This window comes from Thalassophryne amazonica, chromosome 18 (assembly GCF_902500255.1).
Source record: "Thalassophryne amazonica chromosome 18, fThaAma1.1, whole genome shotgun sequence".
In the NCBI taxonomy this organism is placed as follows: Eukaryota; Metazoa; Chordata; class Actinopteri; order Batrachoidiformes; family Batrachoididae; genus Thalassophryne; species Thalassophryne amazonica.
In genome coordinates, this window is record NC_047120.1 from 53,567,725 (window position 1) to 53,586,011 (window position 18,287).

Consider the following 18,287-nt stretch of genomic DNA (forward strand, 5'->3'; position numbering starts at 1 on the left):
TGTCCCTGTGAGATCAGATTTTAAGGTTCTGCTGCTAGCCTATAAAACTGTTCATGTACTGGCACCTCCTTACTTAGCTGACCTAATTAAACCTTACGTACCGGCCCAGGCTGTGCGTTCTCAGGGTGCAGGACTACTTTGTGTCCCTAAGGTGAATAAAAAGTCTGCGGGTCACAGAGCTTTCTCTTATCGTGCCCCTGTTCTGTGGAATGATCTCCCTGCATCATTAAAACAGTCAGATTCTGTGGAGATTTTCAAGTCCAGACTTAAGACGCACTTATTTTCCGTTTCATATGGCTAGCATACTGGTACAGTTTTGTTTTACGCTTTTTACTCTTTTAATTCATTTATTAGTAATTGGAGCGGGCTGCGGCCTCAACTTTACCTAAATTCTGGGTCCTTTAGTGAAGTTTAGGGCTAGTAGCCGACGATCACCTTAGTATTTCTTTTGTTTTTCTTGTTGCTTAATGCTGACAAATTATACTGTATTTGATGTCGTTCTGATGTCTGATTCTGGTTTTTTTTTTCTTCTGTGTTTGAGGTGCGGCTCCATCCAGAGATGGGTGTGGTGTCTGTTTCTGTAACCCTCCCTTCCTGTGCACTGCCAACATTTCCTGTATGTCCGTTTTGTGAATTGTTTTGTAAATTGTGTCGGTAGCATGACCCAAGCAGAGGGTCGCCCCTTTGAGTCTGGTCTGCTTGAGGTTTCGTCCTCAAATCATCAGAGGGAGTTTTTCCTTACCACTGTCACCTGTGTGCTTGCTCTGGGGGTTGGTAAGGTTAGACCTTACTTGTGTGAAGCGCCTCGAGGCAACTTTTTTTGTGATTTGACACTATATAAATAAAAATAAATTGAAATTGGAACATCATTGTGGCCATGCGGCACGCTTCCCTGGGTATGTTCCATCACAGAGTTTCCTCCATGTTGAAGATCTCAGCAAGTAGAAACAGCCAAGGGGATTCCAACGTATCACGTGGCTGTGGAAAGTAGATGGTTACTTTCAAAAGAAGGAGATGGACTGGTTGTCTGCATGGGTTGTTGCCAGTCAAGACTCAGGGTGGTTCCTTGGTGTGCTAGATGAGGCGAGCCAATTCACCCTAGACCTGACCTGACATGACCTCACAAACAAAATAACTGTTTTCACACGACTTACCCCACTTAGTTTGGAGATGTATGTACGGTGCAGGTGGAACATGCCACCAGAACAACCATAGCTGCCACAACAATGAATTTCCTTAACCTCACTTTAATCTCTGGTGAAACTCATTCCGTCAAATCTTACAAATTAAATGCTTTCAACTAACACGAGTTCTCAGTTTCTGTGATTGAAATAGCTTTTGTATTTCTTCTAAACCAACTTGTGTCTCCACTACATCAGACTCTGGCTCTGAATGCTTTTTTTCCTTGAACTCCTTGAACGGTCTCCCTGCTCACTGGTGGGTGTGGGTGGCTCGAGTGCCAAAGAAGCTTTGAATAACACGGAGAGAGGGGGAGAAATAAAAGGAATCAGCACCACGAGACCTCAGTCTTCCAGCAGCAAAGAGAAGACACAGGATTAACCATGCCTGAGCCAGTACCAGCAGGTATACAGCTTGTTTTAACACATTTAAATGAATGAAATGAGTTCTTTAATTATGTGGACTATACTGCCTTGAGATGAGTTTAAATGATGATTGCATTATGTGCAATAATAAACAGGTTAGGATGATGCACATCTGAATTGATTCGTTATAGTGCTGCAATTAAACAGCTGCTGTATAAAATGCCACTTTTTGATTATTGTAAGATTTTCGATCGATATTACGCTGTGTATGCTGCAAAAACCTTGCTGACGGGGTGTTTTTAAAATTGAGCATTCAGGACGAGATGAGAGCGAGCGCTGTAACTGCACAAAGACTTGACAAAGTTCTGCAGCCTGCATGAAGTGGAAATGTCTTAATGTTGGAGTCGGAGTCGAGCACGCTGATTCAGCAATACTTTACAGATTAAACTCCCGTGTGACCCGTAGTAGTTATTTACAGCAAATGCTTTTTGTTGCTGAGCTGAAGGGTAAAATAAATAAATAAATAAAACATGTGAGATCATTCTGTCAATCACAGTAGCTGTTATTGGGCAGCAAATCGAGGCTGCTGTGCAAATTTCTCACCAGGGAGAAGTTATATTTGTAGGTGCAACAGACAGAACAAAATGTGATAATGAATGATAAGGTGAGAATATCCACCGCTATAAATATGTTATAACAGCTGATGGGATTTGGACAAAATATGATTTTAATATTGTTAAAGGGCTGCTATTTGTGCAGAATTTTAGATCACCATTCACTGTAAATAATAATAATTTCAATTTCAATTTATTTTCATTTATATAGTGCCAAATCACAAAAAAAGTTGCCTCAAACAAGTAAGGTCTAACCTTACTAACCCCCAGAGCAAGCACATAGGGGACAGTGGTAAGAAAAAACTCCCTCTGAGGAAGAAACCTCAAGCAGACCAGACTCAAAGGGGTGACCCTCTGCTTGGGTCATGATACAGACATAAATTACAGAACAATTCACAAAACAATATAGAGGAGGGTTTCCAAAGCAGACACCACTTCCATCTCTGGATGGAACCTCAAACAGAGAGAGAGAAAAAACAGAATCAAGCATCAGAAAGACAACAAATACAGTGTAATTTGTTTGCATTAAGTAACAAGAAAAACAGGAAATACTAAGGTGATCGCCGGCTACTAGCCTTAAGTTTAACTAAAAGACCCAGAATTTAGATAAAGTTGAGGCTGTAGCCCACTCCGTTTCCTAATAAAGTGAATTAAAAGAGTAAAAAGCATAGTAACATACTATGCCAGTATGCTAGCCATAATGAAAAGGAAAATAAGTGCATCTTAAGTCTGGACTTGAAAGTCTCTACAGAATCTGACTGTTTTATTGACACAGGGAGATCATTCCACAGAACAGGTGTCCGATACGAGAAAGCACTGTGACCCGTAGACTTTTTATTCAAACTACGAATACAAAGTAGTCCTGTGCCCTGAGAACACAAAGCCTGGGCCGGTACATAGGGTTTAATTAGCTCAGCTTGGTAATAATAATAATATTTTTTCTTTGCTTCCAGATTTTATGAATTCTGGACTGCTGGTCTTGAAAATCAACTTAAAATTTTCTTCTCATGCACTTTGTACATATAACCTTTAGTGGTAATTTACTACTGTATTGCCAACAAAGCATTTAAGGACTTGAGCTAATACAATATGTTGACATTTTTATGTAATTAAATATATTGTAAATAAAAGTATTTTAATTCATTACATTTATTTTAATCATTCTCCAAATTCTTACATGACACAGCAAGGCTAAAACTATGCTTTTCTTTCACCTGTCAAAACAAATGGAACAAATGAAGTGTGAATATATATCCACCTAAGCTAGCTAAGGTAGTGTAACAAGCTAGTTAACCTGCGTTTGGGAGATAATTATAAATGCATATTTTCATGTCCTGAATGGTGGCTCTTTTAATGGAAGACTTGGATGTTGGTATTAAAAACTATAACAGCCTCATTAACCATGGTGCTGTAAGTGTAGCTAACATTACTTATGTAACAATACTTGCTAATTAGCGCTAATGGTGCTAACATACAAAATTAAATAATATTGAACCTTCACTCACTGGAAACATGGGAACACAGACTTGTTAGATGATCTGTTTGTACTATTATCCACACAGCAAACTGTGTTGTCTCATATTTATATTAAAATGCTCAGAAAGGAACTAGCAGCTTGATAGCAGGTAGCTGCTAGTGTTGTGGTAGCAGTTTGGCACCATGATGGTTGTTGTCACTAAAATCCCCTTAATTATGCATCACATTATGGCTTAAAACAGCTTAAACCTAATGAATTATGTTAAAATACATACGCACACACAGCTGCCATGAATGGGACAACTAGCTATAACGACTAAAGCCATGTTTTGTTCCAGGCTTGACATGTTTATTTCTGCTGTAATGTTGAACATTTTGACATGGAGGTTCTATGGGGATTGACTCACTTTTGGAGACAGTCTCAAGCGCCTATTTAAGAAACTGCAGGTTTTGACACTTCCACATTGCATTCTTTTTTCAGCATAGGAGGTTCCTGCTTGGCTTAAACTATCACCAACTGAAGGGTTAATAAATGCTGATCTAATTTAAGTGATTATTATCCAGCAGTTTACTCACATCATGCTTTTGTAACGAGTGCTTATGTGACAGTGTGGAAATCTTTTTTTAACTTCACCTTTGACTCCCTTCAGTCAAAGCTGCTTTCTCATAATAGTTACCTTTCAACCTTTGACCTCTGGGAAGCCATCTGTCCTCCACCTTAACCCCGTTAAATCTAAATCGGTCAACTGTCAGAAACCTAAAACACTGCAGTTAAAAGAGCAGTGCAGAACTGAGCTTTCCACACGGAGCTGGTGGAAATCCTCTTTGGCTCCAAAAAGCTTTACACACTTAAGCCGCGATAGTGGCTTTGGCGAGCTTCGGAGCACATTATTTCTCTCCTATTTGATTTATTTCTCTTGCATATGTTTTTGTTCTTATCTTTTTATTGCATTACAGCAGACCGGTTTATTTTTATCCGAGAATGCAAGAGGCACTCCTTTAATTCACCATATACAGGCAAGTGGTTTATCCGTGTAATCAGGATACAATTTCACGGCGCTTACTGTATGTCTGCACCACCCAACTCCCGCTCAGTGTAAGACTGAGAACGTAAGGGTCAAATGACCCTCCGCTACTCACAGTATGATTTTCACAGCAGAGGAGAACTGAATGTGATATTCTAAGAGCTTTCCTCAGTGTAGTGTCTATATGCATGCTTCTAGAGTACTATAAAAAAAATGGTTATTTTCTATTTCAGTTTGCTAAAATGACGTTTTCTGTCGTGCGCCACTTAGCAGCTGGATCCAACGCTCTCTGCTTTGGCTAAATATAGCCTGCCATGACCCCTGACCTTATCCACCTTTCAAAAAATAAATAAAATCTTTGTACCCTTTCAAGCATGCCAGCGTATCACTCTTGCAATCCTAAACCAGATCAATCATGATGTAATCTGTCACTCTGGGCAGCAAAGCTCCGTCGTCGATTCTGTCAGCGGGGTTGCAGGTCGTCTCAAATAAGACACCTTCAATCGAGCGCACGACAGCAGTCGGAGGTTGGAAGCGATTTTTTATGATTCATGGTCATAATTCATGTCATCAGCGCGAGCTTATGAAACACTATGAGGACGAGTTGATCCGAAACCGATCTGTGAAGTTTCCACAATCTGACCCCCCCCCACCCCGCCCCCAAAGCTGATACATAAACCGTGTCATGAAATGATTAATCTTTCTTCACTAAATAAACAATTTTCAAAAGTCTAAACATAAATACGAAAGTCGGCTGATGTTTTAATGCAAAGTTGAGCTTTAGTGAGTTAACGTTCTGATCCTACATTGAAAAAAGAACCAACTTAAAAAGTTGTTTCAACTGGTAACATCTAAATGAACTAAGTTGTTTGAACTTAAGTTAATAAGTAACTTCCAAACTTAATTAATTTAGATGTTACCAATTAAAACAACTCATTTAAGTTGGTTAAACTATTCTCTTAATTCAGTGTATTGAAGATTTTGAAGCAAAAAAAATTACGATTAGATATGGTTATAATTAGGGATGTCCTGATCCAATCTCAAAGATCGTCATCAGTGTTTTAGCAGGGTCCAGATACAATGTTAACGAGGTGGAACATGGGCACGACATGGGTGACCTGGGTGGGACAAATGAGGCCTGACTACCAAACCACACCATAGTTATCAAACAAGCTAAGGCTAACAGGCTGACCTTGTATGTTTGATTAACACATAAAATTAGAGAAGAGTTGATATTTTTCATAATGGGTGGCTTGGGTGTAGGCATTAAATATTATGAATGGTATGTTGCCACAGCAATCATGGCAACAGCAACGAAGCAAATGCCACCAAGCAATTGATACCTACTAATTACTGCTAACGGTGCTAACATACAGATTAAATATGGTTAAAATTGGATTCCTTAAATGGTCCTTTACCATACTTATCCACACAGTAAGCCATATTTTCTCAGGTATTTGCAACAAATGCTCAGGAATAACAAGCACAAAGCAACTAACAGCCACTGTTAGCGGGGCTCTGGACAAACGCATTAGCTGTCTCTCAAAGTGACCATGCTCCTAATTATTCACAACCTTATGGCTTCAAATACTTTAAACAGATGAATTATATAAAAATTTCCCAAACCCATACAGTTGTCAGAAATTTAGAAGCTAGCTAGAGGGACCAAAACCTTTTTTTTTTTTTTTTTTTGTACCACGCTGTAAGCATGTTTATTTATGCTGTAAAGTTGGGCAGTTTAACACAGGCATTTATGGGGAGTGACTCACTTTTGGAGCCAAGTCTCAAACAGGCTTTCAAATAACTGTAAGATTTTCTACGTTGGCTTCATTTTAATGTTTGCGAGCTCTCCAGCACTGCTGCGGCGCCTTCCAAAAATATCTACATTCGGTTACGTTTCAAATACACACACAGAGTCTTTTTTTTTTTTTTTTACAGATACCACATCATGTCGATTTTTGTTTGTTTATCCAGTTGTCGTTACCAATAACCTTCTCTTCTTCCTCTTCTTTGGTAAAGTTTATTGGCAGTTTGCAACTTTAGCATTACTGCCATTCACCAGACAAGAGTGTGTAATACTTCTTTCTGTTACTGGCACCTAGTGGTCAGAAGTAAAATGCTATAATCATCTTTTCCCAACACAGAGCTACACTGCTCTGGACAAAGTATTTAGAATCAACAACAGCAGCGGTGATATTAAGAAGTAGGAAATATAACGCAATAAAATACCCTCGACCATATGAGCATTGTGTTCTTTATAATTTGCAATTGTTTAATTAATTATTAAGATCCTATTGTCTTATGTGCAGTTTGTACATGTTCAAATCAAACAGCCATTTGTTCATGTTGTGTAAATCAAAGAAGGATGAAGGATTTATAGATCACCCTTTCTGCATTTGCAGTTCTTAATGAAACAAATTTAACTCCATAGGAAGTTAGCTTTGAGTTAGCAAAAGTTAGCATGCAAGCAAATGTCTGCGAGGTGTTGTCACTTTACAAAAAACATTTTCAGTTTTAGAAGAGTTTATTTCTCACTAGCTTTTACATAATATATGACAAAGAGGATACATTTACACACATACAAAATGGAGTTTTGCAGCTATAGCTACCAGCCTGTGATGTCACCATGCTAACATTTGCAAAATGTCTTGTAAATAAGTTCAAAGGTGTTATTAAGTTCCAAAAACAGTGTTTTCAGTTTTAGAAGTGTTTATTTCCCACTACCTTTTACATAATATACCAGAAACAAAGCTGTTAGCAAGCAGCTACACCAGGTTTCAGTTTTCAGTTTTAGAAGAGTTTATTTCTCGCTAGCTTTTACATAATATATGACAAAGATTTACACGCATACGAAATGGAGTTTTGCAGCTAGCTACCTGCCTGTGACGTCACCATGCTAATGTCCGCAAAATGTCTTAGAAATAAGTTCAGATGTGTTATTAAGTTCCAAAAACAGTGTTTTCAGTTGTAGAAGTGTTTATTTCTCACTAGCTTTTACATAATAGGCTATACCAGAAACAAAGCTGTTAGCAAGCAGCTACGCCAGGATTCAGTTTTCAGTTTTAGAAGAGTTTATTTCTCGCTAGCTTTTACATAGGATATGACAAAGAGGATATATTTACACACATACAAAATGGAGTTTTGCAGCTAGCTACCAGCCTGTGACATCACCATGCTAACATTTGCGAAATGTCTTTTAAATAAGTTCAGAGATGTTATTAAGTTCCAAAAACAGTGTTTTTAGTTTTAAAAGTGTTTATTTCTCGCTAACTTTTACATAATATATGAGAAACATGTTTACAACCCCTGGCAAAAATTATGGAATCACCGGCCTCGGAGGATGTTCATTCAGTTGTTTAATTTTGTAGAAAAAACGCAGATCACAGACATAACACAAAACTAAAGTCATTTCAAATGGCAACTTTCTGGCTTTAAGAAACACTATAAGAAATCAAGAAAAAAAGATTGTGGCAGTCAGTAACGGTTACTTTTTTAGACCAAGCAGAGGAAAAAAATATGGAATCACTCAATTCTGAGGAAAAAATGATGGAATCACCCTGTACATTTTCATCCCCAAAACTAACACCTGCATCATATCAGATCTGCTCGTTAGTCTGCATCTAAAAAGGAGTGAACACACCTTGGAGAGCTGTTGCACCAAGTGGACTGACATGAATCATGGCTCCAACACGAGAGATGTCAATTGAAACAAAGGAGAGGATTATCAAACTCTTAAAAGAGAGTAAATCATAACGCAATGTTGCAAAAGATGTTGGTTGTTCACAGTCAGCTGTGTCTAACCTCTGGACCAAATACAAACAACATGGGAAGGTTGTTAAAGGCAAACATACTGGTAGACCAAGGAAGACATCAAAGCGTCAAGACAGAAAACTTAAAGCAATATGTCTCAAAAATCGAAAAATGTACAACAAAACAAATGAGGAACGAATGGGAGGAAACTGGAGTCAATGTCTGTGACCGAACTGTAAGAAACTGCCTAAAGGAAATGGGATTTACATACAGAAAAGCTAAACGAAAGGCATCATTAACACCTAAACAGAAAAAAACAAGGTTACAATGGGCTAAGGAAAAGCAATTGTGGACTGTGGATGACTGGATTAAAGTCATATTCAGTGATGAATCTCGAATCTGCATTGGGCAAGGTGATGATGCTGGAACTTTTGTTTGGTGCCTTTCCAATGAGATTTATAAAGATGACTGCCTGAAGAGAACATGTAAATTTCCACAGTCATTGATGATATGGGGCTGCATGTCAGGTAAAGGCACTGGGGAGATGGCTGTCATTACATCATCAATAAATGCACAAGTTTATGTTGATATTTTGGACAATTGAAAGGATGTTTGGGGATGATGAAATCATTTTTCAAGATGATAATGCATCTTGCCATAGAGCAAAAACTGCAAAAACATTCCTTGCAAAAAGACACATAGGGTCAATGTCAATGAGCAGATCTGATTTGATGCAGGTGTTAGTTTTGGGGATGAAAATTTACAGGGTGATTCCATAATTTTTTCCTCAGAATTGAGTGATTCCATATTTTTTTCCTCTGCTTGGTCTAAAAAAGTAACCGTTACTGACTGCCACAATCTTTTTTTCTTGATTTCTTATAGTGTTTCTTAAAGCCAGAAAGTTGCCATTTGAAATGACTTTAGTTTTGTGTCATGTCTGTGATCTGCTTTTTTTCTACAAAATTAAACAACTGAATGAACATCCTCTGAGGCCGGTGATTCCATAATTTTTGCCCAGGGGTTGTATAAACACACAAAAGGAAGCAGTTTTAAAGAGACCAATGACTGACGTCGCGGTGCAGCTCTACTCTGACTGGCTGTCACCCGCGTCATTCAAACACAAAACAGATCAAATTGAAACAGAATGTGACTTTTTATCCTCTGAAAATACCTCTTAAAACACATCAAGATTAGCCATCTTTGAACATGTCCCAAGAATGTTCCCTGTGAATTTCAAGAGTCTGTTAGTAATAGTACTAGACTTATGCTGAGCACAGACAGATGGACGGATGGACAGACGGATGTAAAGCCTTCGCAATACCCGATGGCCATATTTGATGACCATCGGGTAAAAACAACTTTAATATGACACTTTAAAAAAAAAAACAAGGCAACGTCTCTACATCTGGACTTGGTCCCTGGGCATCTCTCTGTGGCTGCACACTGCTCCTTGTGGTTGGATTGTGTCCAACTATAATTAGGATGGGTTAAATTTCATTTTATGTATTCATATATAGGCAATTCTTCTTTTAAATAAAATAAAAAAAAAAATATATATATATATATATATATATATATATATATATATATATATATATATAATAAACACTTTCAAACTGAATATTGTATTTCAGAAATAACATTGGGATGTATAAAAACAAATAAATCCCAACATGATAAATAAAAGCAGTTATAACTGATAACATACTACAAATACCAGAACTTAAAAACAGTTGTTTTTATTAGTTGGCTCACAAAAATTTGGGAGAGGCATATTTAGGTTGGGGGGGGTTCACCCTTGTCGCCATTCTGTAGTTGTCTGTGAGAGATTTAAACGTCACATCACACCAATCCAAGCTCGACTTTGATTGGTATCTTCAAAAATGATAATAAAATACCAGACTTTTTTGTATTATACAAACCAGTGTCTGAAAAAATTTGTGAAAATTCATCAAATATTTACACGAGTGTTTGTACGTGTGCGTTATGTTAGCTGATTTCTAATTTTCAAGTAAGTAGAAAGCAGTATGATCACAAATGTAATATTTAAGAGGTCTTTATTAGAGTAATGTAGCCAAAAAACAGAATAACATGCTTTGCAGAAAATATGAAATATAATGCTATTAATTTAGTACCTGTTTTCAAGAGCCAGGATCCAGAACTGAAATCCAAGTTGTTACAATTTTAATATCTATAATGTTTTTAAAAAAAATACTGAAGTGGGACTATTCAAGGAAAGTGCGTGCATCTTGGGAGAACGTGGCAAGACTTCAGGGAGGCCACAAGACACCATCCATGGCCTTTTTCAGTCACCGCTGTAATGCAGTCGCCCCCGGAGACACACTCGAGGAGTCGGGTATATAATATGCATCTATTTCAGTTGACAATTTTCCTTTTCCAGATTTAGGCCTCAACAATTACCTCAACTGTGCTCACTGATACAACAAAATCAGACTTTCAGTGATTGCCTGAAGCTCCATTTTGACATCAGAAATATATATCTAAGAAATTATTTGCGAAATATTCCAATAACAAGATGATCCAAAGGTCACTGACGAGCAAGTTTAACTCGTCGGTTTCAAGGATTTGTGCCAGAGGAATACAGAAGTTCATTTTATAGAAAGTATCTTCTTACTTGAAAGAGAGTGTTTCAATGTTTTGGAGTCCAACGAGTTTCACTATGTAATTCAATATACACTATACATTTCCCAAGATAACCAGTTTTATATAAACCTGTGACATTAAAGGGGTCATATTCTACACCTATTATCAAGCTAGATCAAGATAATCTAAGAAACAGATGTTAAAGTTTGCAGTCAGTAAACCCCTGGACACTAAGGTGATGCATTCTGGCAGGAGAAAAAAATAAATAAATCAATTTTCCAGTCTGTAAGAAACAGCCTGTTTCTGAAATGAGCTGCTTGCCACGCCCCCTCTCATCATGTGTTTGGGCATGTTTCACAGAGCATAGCAGGAGATGAGAGAAGGACTTTCATTACAAACCATAGAAGTTTGAAACATTTTTTCAGGCCTAAATTTTTGCTACATGTGCATTGATAGAAATGTATCCAATTTTTACTGTGAAGTCTCAGTACATGAGATTCTAAAAAAATTATTTTAAAAAAATGTAACTCAGAACAGGTTGTTTAGTTGGTAGGTTTGTATTGAAATGATGTAAAAAAAAAAAAAAAAAAAGTAAATGGGAATTTGTCATGTAATAAAATTACATAAATCTTAAAAGTTAGGGTTAAATATTTCTGTGAGTGCATGTCAACCACCATGGCACAAAAGAAAGAAAGAAAGAAAGAAAGAAAAAGCAGGTTGTACTTTATGATGGACCTTTTTTCCAGGGTTATTTAGATGGTTGTTGCACAAAATAGTCCATCAGTATAGCTCTTTTTTTTTTTCAATACAAACTGCAATAACTATGATTTCTGTGTTTTATTTCAAACTGCATTATAAGCATGTTATACTTTGATTTTCTTGGATTTTATTAATATTCCTCAATATACCAAAGCGAAACAACCAAAAATTATTACTATTGCAGTCTGTGTTCAAAATCATGACCACTTTCACTATTCCTAACATAATATGCACTGAAAAATGTAGTATGTTGTTGCATTAAAATGAAGATTCCCATTGCTTATGCATCATCATTCATTTGTATCACGGCCAGCAGAGGGCAGTGTTGCATCACTGATATTTGCGCACTACGCGTAAAGCACCGTGAGATTTCCAGTAAAAAGTAATATAGATGTTAGAGACAGGACTTTTTAGCTACATTAGAGGACCTGCTGAGGACATGATACAGCATATACACTTTATGGAGAGTTTGATAATATAGAAAAGGATATTAAAAAAAAAAATGGGAGTAAGTGGCAGGTAAGCAAGGCCTTGCAAGGTCACCAAAAGGTCAAAATTCCAAGTTCACAAAGTTGTATCTGTTTTCAGTGGAACTCAAAGCCAAATATATCTACAGACACCAACAGGTTTTGCTGACTGACTGTGGACTGTGGATTTACCACTTCTATTTTTAGTTGTCAAGGTCATGACATTCATAAATATAAGGCAATGCTAAAATACCCTCAGCCATATGAGCATTGTCTTCTTTATCATTTTCAGTTGTTTAATTGGTACCCCAGTCTATAATTTTTATATATATATCTATATCTATCTATCTATATATATATATCTATATCTATATCTATATATATATATATATATATATATATATATAATTATATATTATTATAAATATATAATTATAAAATAATATATATAAAATTACACCTTTATTGTTATTTACATTAATTATTACTTTTATTATGTACATTACAGTTTATTATGTATTTTATTATGTACAATTTATACATGTTCAATCAATCTCTTTTGTCATGTCACAAGGACCACAATGGAAATAAGCATTTAAACTTTATTGTGTTATCCATGTATTATTGACACATTCGCCTCTATATGTTTATATTGATGTTGCAGAATAAACTCAATTAATTAATCAGTTATAAACAATATTTTATTTACATTTTAACGGTGTCTGCAGGGGGGCGTGTGTGTGCTCATACTTGAGCTTTTGACAAAAGTGGAAGTTAGCAGAAGTTAGTGTGCAAGCTAACATCCGCGAAATGTCTTGTAAATCACTCCAGAGGTGTTATCAGGTTACAAAAACAGAGTTTTCAATTTTCAAAGTGTTAATTTCTCGCTAGTGTTTACATAATATATGAGAGATGTGTTATATTTACACATATTTGACAGAAGTGGAAATTAGCTTTGAGTTAGCTGACGTTAGCGTTAGGCCAGACCATGTCTGGTCTGCTAAATCCAAATAATAATAATGATAATAATAACAATAACAATAACAATAATAATAATTATTATTATTATTATTATTATTATTATTATTGTTAATTATTATTATTAATGCTGACAGGAAGTATTATTATTCATTTTGGCCGTTAGAATTTGAAGGAGTCACTTCCTGTCAGCATTCCATTTAAGTCTTTGACACCAAAGTGAAAACTATAGGCTGAGCAGATTGTGATATATGACATAATGCTAAATAAAGCACACAAGCGTGAACCGGCGGAATCCAGTTTAATGCGTACTTTTTAAACTTTTGTATTTGGGCTTCAGTATTTGGGTTGGTAAACCATTATTATACCACATGTTTGATCCAGACTGGCACCAGTGCAAGTTTAACTGTTTTAAAAACACATTTGTGCCTCCCTCAATTAAAATTTTAAACCATCTTCTTGAAGCTGTAGGGGTTGCGCAATAGTTTATGGCGTGTTGGGTAATATGTTGATTAAGGGTTATGTATGTGCAGTATGTGTAATGTACAATACTGTGATATGTTATAGTGTTTTACATTATATTATTAAAGTAGTAAGTATAGTAGTAGTGCTATGTGTGCAGCATTTGAGTCCAAGACAATTTTCCTTGTGAAACAATAAAGTATATCACATCGTATCAAAATCTCTAAATCAGGGCAACGATGTGCCCAAACGGGTCAGATGTCATCTGCTCCCCTCACCTCCATACGGTGTTCCATCAGGTTTGCCCACATGAAGGCCTGAGTTGGCTGAAACGTTTTTTCTAATCGCTGCTATGATTTTTAATGTTAAAATTATGAACCATCCAAGCATTAAAGGCTTGTTTTAAACTTTTACAACCAAAAGCATTAACTTGGGGTTTTTGTCTGTTGATTTTTACACTTCGTGTACCTGCGTGAGCACTCGGTCTACTGGTTTTCTAAGTGGTGTAACCGGTGACACCGCCTGCCTGTTCTGATCAGCTGCAGAGAAAACCTGCAGGCTGTCAGCCCTTTATGGCACCTGATTGCCCATTCCTGCAGTAAATGGAGAGAAAATGGGAGATTTTAGTTTAGGAGCGCTGAGCTAATACACAGGAGATTGAGTTTTGTGAGACAGAGGTTGAAGGTCAAAAGGTATGAAGGCGATAGAGAGCATGTGTAGCCGTTACTGAAACCATTCATTTCTCAATCGACGCTAGTTCTGTTTAGTTGTTGCACACTGATGATGAACTTGTTTCCTTGTTTACGTGGTGTTGCTGGTGGTCATATTTCACTAACTTCTTGAATTGCTTGGATTCTGCAGACATGACCAATTTGTGCAAAGAAATTTACACAAATCTTCTTTGAGAACTTCATTATACTCTGAAAATGGAATCACTTTGTAAACCTCAAACAAACATCAAACATCTTTCAGTTAACTTAACTCCTAAAGTCATATTGCTCAGTGTTAAATCGGTGTTACAGAGTAGGTCTCAAAGTTGATCATATCAGTGTTGATTCAACACAAGTGTAAATTAACTCTCTGAAGGTGTCATCTTTGTCCATGCATGCAAAGAGTTTTATTGACATGGTCTGCACATTTTCAAAGGCTGTGTTGCCACAGGACAGTTGCCTCATTACCAGAAGGTTGCTGGTTGAAATCCTGAGACTGTTTTCTTTGGTGTTCTTTTATACATAGACCCTTTTATATCAGTGGTAAAGTACTCTCTATAGTGTTGAAGGTTACACTGTTGGAAGTTAAAATTTGAAATCTGACAGTGATGTTATCTCATATACAGAAGGTTGCTGGTCCAAATCCAATGTGACACCTTTGTCTCTGGTGTTCTTATGTACACAAAGACCCTCTTATATCAGTGGCAAAGTACTCTGTTTAGTGTTTTTTAAAGTTACTCTGTGATGGTGTTGTCATCTCATATCCAGAAGGTTATTGGTTGAAGCCCAACGTGAGACTTTTATCTCTGGTGATTTTATCAGACAAGCCTTGCAAACTAGTGATAACGTATTCCTTAGTGTCTCGAAAGTTCAACCCGATCTCACGCTGTTAAAATATGAACTGTGGCAGAGTGTTGAATCTTTAACTCTTAAGATAGTGTTATAGTTTAATTGAAACCTATGGGCTCAAGTATATAAACTCTGAAACAATGTTAAAAACGAGTCTTTTAGAATTGATTTTCACACTGATTTTTGCTTGCTGTGTCTACTTTGCAGAATTCTCAATTCATAATCACTAACTATATATTGTAAGATTCAGCTAACTGTTGTTCATTTCCATAGAATTACCTCCTGCAGAAGCAGGTAAGACAGAGTTGGTACATTGAATGTAAGCTGTGTGCCTTTATCATCAATCATGTAATGTATTCAAATATATGAGTGCATACATGGACTACTTTGGTTGAACTTTGATGTATGTGCACGATGGGTTTATTTTTACCATTCAATACTTCTCATATTGAATGTGTTTTATTCCAGGTGTTTTTATGGTGTAAGTTTGAAATGCAAAATGTATATTTTCTGCCCACATACTGTATTTTGAATAAGGATGTAATGTACTGTGAGACAGGAAAACACGGTACCATGTTGACGAATATTCCTGCCTTTCAGGTTGATTTTTGTATGCAGTATGGCTGAATTTAATGTTATGTTTCTGAATACTGCATATGAAAATACACAGTATGCAGATCAGTTTCTTACGACGGCATTTTAGGGCCACATAGAGTTTTTTTTTTTAAATACTTTTCGAGAATGAAGTCATAATATTACGAGAATAAAGTCGTAATTTTAAGACTTCGACATTAAAGTCATAATATTACAAGAATAAAGCTGGAATTTTATGAGAAAAAAGTCACAATATTATGAGAATAAAGTCATAATATTATGAGAATAAATTCATAATTTTACGAGAATAAAGTCATAATATTACGAGAATAATGTCATAATATAATATTTCAACTTTTTTCTCGTAAAATTATGACTTTATTCTCATAATATTACGACTTTATTCTCGTAATATTACGACTTTTTTCTCGTATTATTATGACTTTATTCTCGAAGTTCAAAAAAAAAAAAAAAAAAAGAAATTCAATTTGGCCCTAAAACTCCATCGTAGTTTCTGTATGTGTTTTTACGTATTGTGTCTGGTGTGCATATCATGTGTTCTTTAATTTTGGCATGGATTTTCACCCCCCATACATTATAATGTTTAAAAGGAAATGCTAAAATACAGTATTGTGACAAACATTTTAGGGACTGTAAAATTTTAGTTGAATGGTCATATTTAATCATTTCTCTTCAAGGACATAAAATCTGAAATGTCCCAGTATTCCATATATATATATATATATATATATATATATATATATATATATATATATATATATATATATATATATATATATATATAAATAATTGAATTACTACGTGAGAAGATCATTTTGCAAAAAAAACAAAAAAACAAAACAATGGTCAGTCAATAATATAATAAAATTATTGTATATCATTTTTAATCATTATTAGTCATTTAAAATAATTTTAACATCTAAAAGAAATAAGATTTTTCAGCTGTAGTAAAAAGTCTTTTATCAACAATAATTTTTTTAATAGATAAAAAGTAGTCACACCTTTTACACATATTTATTTAGAAATATAAGGTTTTTATGCAGTTTTTTGCACAGTACTGTACAACACCAAAGAATGGTGGATTTGTTAGATTTTTATAAGATGGTGCATGTCTCCTTTATTATTTATTTGTTTCTTTGCCTTTACTTAATAGTTGCATGCAGTTGCTTGTGAGCTACTTTTTCAGCTGCCTTTGCTTCCTTGTCTGCAGCATATTCAGACGGTGAAGGGGATGGTAAGAGAAGAGCGTGATCTCTACTGGCGTGTACTACTGACGATCGACTTTTGTTGATCCGAGAACACAGTCTGAGTGTTCGGAACACGATGTTGTGTGTCATATGGTTATTATGTGCTAGGCAAGATGCCACATAATATATCAAATGTTACTGTTTGTAAATCTGGATCTGTTTTTATTTGAAATGCTTTTGTGTACTTATATTTGGACTGACAGTTTTTCCAAATTTTCTTGGCCTGCTTTGGTCACTTTTACTGGAAACTGAAAGTTTAGAATGATCCCAAATTTCATTTTTAATCTATTGAAAAGAAAGTAATGTTATGAGATTAATGTCTCCAAGGATTCAACAAACTACTTGACCAAAAGTAGTTAATGACACCCAAGGTGTAAAATTTAGTACAGCCCCTCGACAATCATTTAGCAAACACTTAAGAGTCTCCGTAAGAGAAAATCCCAGTACCTCTTGCACCTTTGGCCAAACAAAAAACCAGAAAACTCCTTACAATGGCTGACATTTGAGGCAAAGACAGCAATAAAATTGGTGGCCACTAATGTTGTGAGCTGAGACTCCGGATGCGCTTAACTTTTAGCTATATGTAATACAATAAATGTACTGTGCATTGTCCCTGTTAAATATAGAAGAAAAAAAATGTATGAACGAGACTATACATATTATTTTTACATGGGAGATTTGTCCTTATGACTGTAAGGGAGCTAAAACCACCCCACCCCTCTTTGCACCCCAAACCAAACCAACTTTTTTTCTGTTCCTCAAATGACTCTAAAATATAACCAGGCCTCAAAATTGTGTCCAAAATGTTCACCAAAATAAGCTGTTCTGTTATTTTTAATTCTGTTGTCTGTTGTTATTTTGCCATTTTGTGTGCCCTTTCGAACTTAATACATGTGAGTGAAAATATCTGGACACAAATTTATTTATTGAGAAATATAACTTTGTTTTCATGAAATATTTTTGAAAATTAAGTCCATTGTGTTTCTGTTTTTTTGTTTTGTTTTGTTTTTGTTTGTTTGTTTTTGTTTGTTTGTTTTTTGTCTGTATATAGCATGCTGGTATGAGTCACAACTCTCACATACCACTAAGAATATACACAAAAAGAGCTCTTGGCAAAATTCTATTGGACCTGCGTTGTACCTGCATTAACGATAAATGCCCACCATGTGGAGATATTGCTCCATTTC

The 18,287-nt window shown here is 35.8% G+C and overlaps 1 protein-coding gene across 4 annotated transcripts in view; it reads left to right on the forward strand.

The window, feature by feature from the left end:
• The first annotated feature begins 1,465 nt into the window (after window positions 1-1,465).
• mybpc2b (myosin binding protein Cb) overlaps window positions 1,466-18,287 on the forward strand; it is a 57,913-nt gene continuing 41,091 nt past the window's right edge. For 2 of the 4 annotated variants that reach the window (XM_034193836.1, XM_034193837.1), the window contains exons 1-3: window positions 1,548-1,584; window positions 15,512-15,532; window positions 17,064-17,087. In XM_034193836.1, coding sequence (XP_034049727.1) covers window positions 1,563-1,584; window positions 15,512-15,532; window positions 17,064-17,087 — 67 coding nt within the window. In that variant the 5' untranslated portion in view covers window positions 1,548-1,562. Of the gene's footprint in view, window positions 1,585-15,511; window positions 15,533-17,063; window positions 17,088-18,287 lie in introns of all 4 variants that reach the window. The other 2 variants (XM_034193838.1, XM_034193839.1) reach the window with 2 other exon arrangements.